At 38.8% G+C, this 9,688-nt stretch overlaps 1 protein-coding gene across 1 annotated transcript in view; it reads left to right on the forward strand.

The window, feature by feature from the left end:
- The window catches only part of Alg13 (ALG13 UDP-N-acetylglucosaminyltransferase subunit), a 68,224-nt gene extending 62,393 nt beyond the window's left edge, over window positions 1–5,831 (forward strand). Inside the window, 3 exon segments of the mRNA XM_052737576.1 lie at window positions 37–77; window positions 2,001–2,259; window positions 4,949–5,831. Coding sequence (XP_052593536.1) covers window positions 37–77; window positions 2,001–2,259; window positions 4,949–5,205 — 557 coding nt within the window. The 3' untranslated portion in view covers window positions 5,206–5,831.
- Window positions 5,832–9,688: the final 3,857 nt, after the last annotated feature.

Genomic DNA, 9,688 nt, shown 5'->3' on the forward strand with positions numbered 1-9,688 from the left:
TGTCAGTCTTATAAAAGTCTTTTTTTTTTGTTTTAGATACAAAAGTTTTGCAGTACTATTTCAATCTAGGATTGCAGGTAGGAATAATACTAAAATTATTTTTGTTAAGTCCTGTGTTCAAATAATAATCTGTTTTGAGAAATCAGACTCTTGAACTTTTAAAAGCCAGGAATACCGTGAATGTCTCTTATTTTCTCAAGAAATCTCTGAAGCTGATGTTGGTCAGTTTTCTACTTTAGCTTGGCTCAGTGTATTACTATGAAATAGTGTTAAGTTGAAGAGAGTGGTGGCTGGTCTCTAAGCACAACTTCATATATATTAGGTTATGCTTCATACTTTACTATATACCAGCCCTTCAGTGGTATATATCCGGAATGTGAATTATTTGTTTACTTATATCTTAGGGAAATTTCTGTATTCTATGTGAAAATCAGACTTAGTTCAATGACATTTAAATAACTTTTTAAAGCACTAATTTTAGATTCTTGCTAAACACTTCCCTGAGTTTGAAAGGTGTACATACTAGCATACATCTTGTTATCACTGATAGATGTTTTGGTGTGTGAAGCCAGAGATCATTTTTCCACTTTAAATACACTTCACTTATAACTAATATAACCTATAACCAGATAGCATATTTCCTGAAAAAGAATGGTACAGATGAATATTTAGGAAATGATATTAAACTAATAGTCTCTTAGAGATGGCTCAGGTAATTCATAGCCCCTTGCAGTAATTTCCCTGAGATGTTAGATATCAGCAGAAAACCTTTTTCCTCATATAGCACACATCTAAGTTAAGGGTAGTAGGGTAGGTATTTGTTCTTTGATATTATCTTTTTAAATGTAGTTTTAAGAATTGATAATTACTTGTCCCTTCAGTTATTACACTCATGTGGAAACTTGGATATACAATCCACAAGGCTGAGGCATTTAAAAATAATTCTCCTAGCCAGGCATTATGGTACATGTCTGTCGTCCTACCGACTCAAGAAGCTGAGGTGGAAGGATCACTTCAACTCAGGAGTGCAAAAGTAGATTGAATAACATATAGAAACCCCTTCTCAAAAACAAACAAACAAACAACCAAACCTGGCGGTTGTGGCGTACACCTTTAAACCCAGGACAGGGGTAGGTGGATCTCTGAGTTACAGGACAGCCAGGACTACACAGAGAAGCCCTTTCTCGAACCCCCTCTCAAAAACTTAACCTGGACTTTACATTACAGGAAAACTAGGAGATGAATGATAGATAGCTTAACACTTTTTTCCTTTTTTATATTGAAGACAATAGTGTTATATAGTGTTCATTGTAGTATATTTGGGAACTTGTAAGGTATTCAGAATTAGCAGTTTTGATATCTTATAGGTTTTGAATTTTTATTTATTAAAAATCTGTATCACATCTAATTTTCTAATCATTTAACTTAGCATGAGTAGCTTTTATGTCGTTTTTTTTTTTGAAAGATTTATTTATGTATGTATTTTATGTATATGAGTACTCTGTATATCTGTACACCAGAGGAGGGCATCAGATCCCATTATAGGTGATTGTGAGCCACCATTTGGTTGCTGGGAATTGAACTAAGGACCTCTGGAAGAGTGCTCTCAACTGCTGAGTCATCTCCAGCCTGCTTTTTTTTTTTGTCTTTAAATATTTGATAGTATGACTTTTTGCCTGTGTGGTAGTCTGCCATGGATACATAACAATTGTCTCAGCTCCATATTGTTGAATACTTAGGTTTTTCAGTACTTTTTACTTTAAAAAGTAAGGCTACACGTGACATTTTTGTGTACAATTCTGTTTATAACTTTGATTTTTTAAATATATCCCTAGGTGTAAATATGCGCTATAGGTTGTATAAAAGATCTTAAAGTTATCTTTAAAAAAAAATCTTTGTACATATCAGATGTTACAACACCTGATTTTTTTAAGCTAGGAATTAAGAATAGAGAACAATAAGGATTTGCAGGTTTTTACTTGTACTTTTTCTTGCTCCAGTGCTATCATCACAACTACTTGCACCCCATGGTCTATGTGCCACATGGGCAGCAGCAGCAGCAGCAGCAGCAGCAGCAGCAGCAGCAACAACAACAACAACAACAGCAGCAGCAGCAGCAGCAGCAACAGCAACAGCAACAGCTTCATGGAGAGAGTTATTCAGATTGTGCTGAGCAACCTCTTGTAGACCAAAGTGCTCCTCATTTTTACAGTGATGTAGTGAGAGCAGATGACACACAGGCAGAAGTATCAACAAATGGTGAGTATGTAATGAGATTGCTAGTAAGAAAGTCAGTTGGATTTTATTGTGTATAATTTAGTTAGTCTGCAGATAGTTCATTAAATTCATATGCTTTTAGATTATCAGTTCTCAAAATGTATGTAGATGCCTTGTGATCCTTTGGACTCTTTGAAAGGACCCATGCATGAGGCCAGTAGTATTTACAAACAATACTAAGATTTTATTTGTTCTTTCTTTTTGTGGTACTCCAGATTGAACACAGGGCTTCGTGCATTCCAAGCAAGAGTTCTACCACTGAGTTGTAGGCCCATCTCATTCTTTGACTTTCTTAGTTACTTTTCTGTTGCTGTGAAGAGACACCAGAACCAAGGCAACTTAGAGAAGAAAGAATTTGAGAGCTTGCTTAAAATTCCAGAGCATTAGTCTGTGATCATCATGGTTTGGGAAGCATGGTGGCAGGCATTTATGCATGACACTGGAACAGTAGCTAAGGGCTTACATCTGATCCACAAGCACGAGACTCTGTGTGTGTGTGTGTGTGTGTGTGTGTGTAAGTGTGAGAGAGAGAGAGAGAGAGAGAGAGTGTGTGTGTGTGTGTGTGTGTGCGCGCGCGCGCAAGCTTGCACTGACTGGGAATGGCCTGGCCTTTGAAATCTCAAAGCCCAGCCTTCAGAGAAACTCCTCCTTCAACAAGACCACATCCTTCCTAAACAGTTCTACCAACTACTAAGGGGGGCCATTTTCATTCAAACCACCACATCGACTTTGTGGAATTTGCATTCTCGGTACTAAAATCAACAATGAATAAAACTACTGGTACCATATCATGGCAGTGGCATCAAGCTATGCTAATAAACCAGTATGTTTATCACTGCTATACTTTGTATAGAATTGTGGATTTTTTTTGTTTCTTTCTTCAGAGAGGTTCATTTAAAAAAAACAAACAAACTCTAAGTCTTCATTCTTGCTAATTGTATTTAGTTTTCTTCATGATAAATATAGGAACCAGTCATGAAACACTTCTATAAACTGAAGTTTGTTTTTATTTTTAAGATTTATGTATTTTATGTATATGAGTGTTTTGTCTGCATGTATACCAGTACACCAGAATAAGGCACTGGATCCCATTATAGAAAGTTGTAAGGCAACATGTGGTTGCTGGGACATCTAGAAGAGCAGAGCAGCCAGTGCTCTTTACTGCTGAGCCATCTCTCCAGTCTCTCTTTAATTTGTAGCCCAGGATATTTATTCCTTTTTGGTTTTTTGAGACAGGGTTTCACTGTGTAGCTCTAGCTGTCCTGGAACTCACTCTGTAGACCAAGTTGGCCTTGAACTCACAGAGGTCCGACTGCCTCTGCCTCCTGAGTGCTAGGATTAAAGGCATGCGCCACCACCATCTGGCGTCCAGGACTTTAAATGTGGTCTTGAACTCATGATCCTCCTGCTTCCTTCTCCTTTGGCAGATTCTACCTGTGTGTGTGTCAGTCACCACAATCGGCAAGTTTGATTATTAACTTAAGGTATTTATTAGCTGACTGTTAACATGGAACATATTTTTCACCTTGAAAGAATGATAGACAAACATGGTTGGCCTGAGCCACGTTTTCTCAAATGAAAATGTAGGCCTGTCAATTTAGGGAAAAACGCAACTTGTTGAATTTACAGTGAGAGAAAATTCTATGTTTGAAATAAAAATTAGAGGTTTTGCAAACTTGAACTTGTCATTTTAAGTTTAACAGCTTCGCAGTAATTTAAAACTCCTTTAGTAAGCTAGTTGGAGCTATTAGTGAATGTAGTTTCTTAAAAAGTATAAAGAAGTGTGTCTGTGTTTGCAAGATCTTTGTAACTTGGTAAAAGTACTGGATTCCCAGTTACAAACAGATGTTGTTTCCATTCCCGATTTATTTGTATGTATAAGCTCGTGTATATGCAACTTTTTAATACAGAAGATTTCAGACACTCTTTTGGTAACCTTGTAGAAATCATTATTCATCTCTAAAATCTTCCTGCCAGGTATGGTGCACTCCTTTAATCCCAGAACTCAGGAGGCAGAGGCAGGCAGATCTCTTCCAGGCTAGCCTGGTCTACATAGCAAGTTCCAGGACAGCCAAGGCTATGTAGAGAGACATTGTCTCAAAAGAACAATAGAATAAAAATGTTCCTACTTGCAGTTGCTGTAATCTTATCATGTATGATGTTTTTCCTGAGGAGTTCAGAAGAGGGTGTCATGGATCATCTAGAACTGGAGTTATAGATGGTTATGAGCTACCATGTGGGTGTTGACCCTCTGGAAGAGCAGCAAATGGCACTGAAGCACTGAGCCATCTCTCTAGCCTCTGTGGTCTTTAAAAAATGTTTTAATTACAGTGTGTGTGTGTGTGTGTGTGTGTGTGTGTGTGTGTGTGAATGTGTATGTCTGTGCCTTTGTGTATGTGTGCATGCCATGGTTCACATGCAGCACTCAAAGGACAACCCAAGAAAGGAGTCAGCTTTCAACCCTCCAGCATGTGGGTCACTAGAAATGTCAGGCTTGGCAGCAAGCATCCCTACCCACTGAGCAGCCTTGCTGACAGGCCCTGTGTTGTTTCTTATAATTAGTACTATATTTAATTTTTCTTGCATGAGTATTCATTTGCATCTAGTGAGTTTTTACAATTGAGTGTATATATATATGTGTGTGTATATATATTTATCTTTTTCATTTCAGATACTTTCCCCATTGCTGATGCTGTACCTGTCCCTCATGGAGCAGTCTATTATCCAATAATGTCAGATCCCTATGGGTCACCTTTGCCAGGTTTTGATTCCTGCATTCCTGTTGCATCAGATTATCCCAGTGTTGCCATGTGGCATCCAGTTGGCGCAGCATATGGTGGTTCTGCCCAAATCCATGGTGCTATAAATTCTGGGCCAGTTGGCTATATGCTTCTACCTAATTCACCTCATTATACACCTCAGAATTAAGATTTGGCAATATAAAATATTCTTTGCTGCCATTTTTACTTTTATGGTTGATAAATGTCTTATTACTTAAGTGGTTTAGATGATAAGAATGTTCACTATTGTATGTCTTTAAAATTACTTTTGAAGTAAACTATTTCTTTAAAACAAGGGCATATCACTTATGTTATGAATAAGAAAATTGCAATGAATGTACATCTAGTCCGTCCCTATAATGAGCAAGTTCATTGTAGGGAGTTTCCTGTTAGCCAGCTTGTGAACATTGTACTAACTGATGGTGCCAACTGATCAAAGAAGGAAAACATACAAGCTGTTTTCTTACAATGTAATGCATATTAATCAACTATTTAAAATTAATATGATTTCCACTTTTCAAGAAATTTAAGAGAGAGAAAGCTATGCTCCTAGCCATATGTTTATATTAAATGAGACTTCAGGTTTCTTTAAGAATGGTCAGAACTGAATTGCAGTCTGATATTTAGTTTTGAAGTTACATGGTGTTCTGCTTTACATTTGCCACATATGGTATTGTTTAATACTGGATTCACATAAGTGTCCTGCTGCACAGTATTATAGTGTCCTTTGCACAATTTGCAGTAAATAAAAACTAGCATTTAAAATTGCCAAAATGAGTGGAGTTTTCTTTTTGCAACAAAGAGGGTACCAGATGTTTGATTGTTTCAACATGTTTCTCTTGACATTCTGGTTACAAAAGAATGAATTTATAGCTTGAATTGGTGAGGCCACTTGAAATATTATTTGATTTCAGCCCCACTGCAGTGAATACTAGCACTCTTGTTATTTTCTCCTGAGAATGTTCTATTCAGGTTGTATTTTTGTTTTCAATTAAAGTTATTTTAGTTAGCCTACAAAGTATTGTGTTTCCTTATAACGTTTTAAAACATAATTTGTTTTTGTTGGTCCTTCTGTTCCCGTCTTCTCTTCTGTCCCCTCCTGTCTCTCTGGCCCCTTGTACACTCCCACCTCAATAGTCTGCGTTTTGCTTTCACAGCACATACATTCTTTTGTCTTTCTTCCCTTCCTCAACACTGCTAATGTTCTTAAAGCCCAGCCAAGATTTATTGAAGGTATTTTTTTTTTTTTTTTTTTGGTTTTTCGAGACAGGGTTTCTCTGTGCAGCTTTGCACCTTTCCTGGGACTCACTTGGTAGCCCAGGCTGGCCTCGAACTCACAGAGATCCGCCTGGCTCTGCCTCCCGAGTGCTGGGATTAAAGGCGTGCGCCACCACCGCCCGGCTATTGAAGGTATTTTAAAACAGATTTTAAGCGTATGGTCTAAGAGAAAGAGAACAGTGGACATACCTCAGAGCATGGATATGAGTTAGCATATTTCTGTTAACCTCCTTATAAAACTTAGGTTACTTGTTTTATTTTCTGTAAGTCAACATTTGTCATGTCTTGGTACTTTGTATTTTCAGTTGTGTACTATATCTCAAAGCATGCTTGTCTCTGACTATGTGACATACTCCATCATCCCTTTTAGCTTTCTGCCTTTCGTATATCCAAACAAGTTTCCTATTGACCCGGGGCTTAAATTGTTCCAAGTACTTTGTTCACCAGATAAATGGCAACAAAAAAAATCCTTCGTTTACTATAGAACTTATTTACAAATAGTATCTTTTAATTTTTAAGTTTTCTTTAAATTATGCTTACTTTGTGTGTGTGTGTGTGTGTGTGTGTGTGTGTGTGTGTGTGTGTGTGTGTGTTGGGTGAGTGTTGTGCTTGCAGTTGTTGCTATATACATGTGTAGGTTAGAGGATAACTTGTGGGAGTTCTTTTCTTCTAATCTGTGAGTTCCTGGGTTTGAACTCATGGAGACAAATTTGGCAGCAAGTGTTTATCCAGAGTCAACTAATTGGCTCCAAATAACATCTTATTTTTAAGGTTAATTTTGCTTCTGAATAAGTCTTAATCATCCCAGACCCAAACCAAATCAAACAAACAGAACAGCAAAACATTTGAGACATGAAGACGTGAGGTGTGCTAGAATGGGATCCATTACAAAGAAAATACCTTGCCCTAAGTGTCCTGTTCTCAGGATGATGGAAATAATGAGTTCCAAATGGACCCAGTAGTAGTTGGGGGTTTTGATTTAGTTTCTGTAAGAAATAAATCACTTTGGCCAATTTTCAATATGAGGTGTGCTTAGGGCTCATTATAGAGTTACAGATAAGCAGAAGGCATTAGACTCCTCTTCCCCCTTGCTGGCAACTGGCACCTGCTTGTCTGGGAACTCTGAGAGTTGGAAAATTGCAGATGGTCTTCTATGTGTCCAAGCCTCCAATCAGAAAAGGGGGCAATCTCAAGTCCCAGGATATTCATTAGATAAAGCTTTGCTTAAACAATAGGATGGGGAATGTGGGAAGAGGATTATGCTAGAAGAGTGCAAAGGTTGCCACTCTGGACTAGAGTAGCAGTCTATGGAAAAAGGGGCCAGCATTTCTCACAACTGTTGATTTTAAAAACCACTATCTCAGGCCAAATCACTACACCATCCACTTTTGCCTTTGCTCTATGCTGATATCCTTTTCTGTGGAATTGTATTTTAAAAACACTTTCCTGGTCAGGACTGGTCCCTGCATCTTTGAGTGACTGGGTGAGAAATTTCTCACTTTTTTATTCTCAGATACTTAATATGTAACAGGCACCCAGGCCTTAGCACAACTGATGCCATGTTAGAGGCACCAATGCACCATTATGACCTAAGAGCCCAGCACATGGACCTCAACACCTGCCAAAATGAGATCAAAGACCTAATCCATCATAGTCCCTAGTTCTGGTGAAGTCCCTAAATGTACCAATCTTCCTGTTTTGGCTTCTGTATCTCTGTTTATTGCTAACTGTTCTTGCTAATTGAAGTTTGTCAACTTCAACTTCAGGACATGGGTTTTTTTTTTTTTGTGTGTGTGTGTGTGTGTGTGCATAAAAAGCCAAGAATGATAAAGGCTACATGATTTGGGCAAGTTTCCTGTATAGCCTGCTGGCCAGGGAATAAAGACTTTTCTATTGACTTCAAAAAACTTAGGTTTTGCTAATCTCTTGAATTTATTTCAGAGTTTTTGTACTCGATCTTGGTAAAACTATGCATCTGAAACCTTCAGTAAAGAAAATTGAATGAGAACTAAGCAAGGTTGTACACACCTGCAATTCTAGCACTTGGCAAGTGCAGGAGAAAAAATCAGGAGTTTATAGGCCAGACTCAGTTACATAGTTTTAGTCCAGCGTGGACTACACGAGACCCTAAAACAAATCAAAGTCAATTTTTCTGTCATTGGTTCACTAAGGAGCTTCTAAAGAGTATTTTAGAATGTATTAATGTATTTTGAGAACATGGGTCTGGGATTTACTTGGTTATGAGGTAATCACTTCTGCCATAGGATTTTTTTTAATTTAAGATTTTTTTATTTTATTATTTGATTTAATTTTACATAACAGCCACAGATTCCCCTGTCCTCCCTCCCCCCACCCCACCCCCCAGCCCTTCCCCCAGTCCGCTCCCCATTCCCATCTCCTCCAGGGCAAGGACTCCCCTGGGGATTCAGCTCAACCTGGTAGATTCAGTCCAGGCAGGTCCAGTTCCCTCCTCCCGTCACCCAGGGTGAGCAAAGTGTCCCTGCATAGGCCCCAGGTTCCAAACCGCCAGCTCATGCACTAAGGACAGGTCCTGGTCCCACTGCCTGGGTGCCTCCCAAACAGTTCAAGCTAATCAACTGTCTCACTTTTCCAGAGGGCCTGATCCAGTTGGGGGCTCCTCAGCTATTGGTTCATAGTTCATGTGTTTTCCATCCGTTTGGCTATTTGTCCCTGTGCTTTTTCCAATCTTGGTTTCAACAATTCTCGCTCATACAATCCTTCCTCTTTCTCGCCTGTTGGATTCCTGGAGCTCCACCTGGGGCCTGGCTGTGGATCTCTGCATCCGCTTCCATCAGTCACTGGATTAGAGTTCTACCACAACAGGGTGTTTGGCCATCCTATCACCAGAGTAGGTCATTTCAGGCTTTTTCTTGACCATTGCCAGTAGTCTATTGTGGAGGTGTCTTTGTGGATTTCTGGGGACCTCTCTAGCACTTTACTTCTTCCTATTCCCTTCTTCATTTATCATGGTCTCTCTTTCCTTGTTCTCCCTCTCTGTTCTTGATCCAGCTGGGATCTCCTGTTTCTTGACCCTTGCCCTTCATTACCCCACCTCACATCTAATTTGCTTATGTAGATCTCATCCATTTCTCTGTCATTGGGCGATCCCTGTGTCTTTCTTAGTGTCCCGTTTTCTAGGTAGCCTCCCTCGAGTTGTGAGTAGCAGTCTAGTCATCCTTTGTTTTACATCTAGTATCTTCCTATGAGTGAGTACTGTATGCTTTTATTTCAAACTTTAAGTTGTTGCCTTGCCTTAAATTCCATTACCAGTTGATGCAGCATAATTTGATAATTGCCCTTGAAAATTTAAATTTGTTTACTTTAAGCCACAT

This window comes from Peromyscus californicus, unplaced genomic scaffold (assembly GCF_007827085.1).
Source record: "Peromyscus californicus insignis strain IS unplaced genomic scaffold, ASM782708v3 Scaffold_10__1_contigs__length_136768540, whole genome shotgun sequence".
NCBI classification, from domain to species: Eukaryota; Metazoa; Chordata; class Mammalia; order Rodentia; family Cricetidae; genus Peromyscus; species Peromyscus californicus.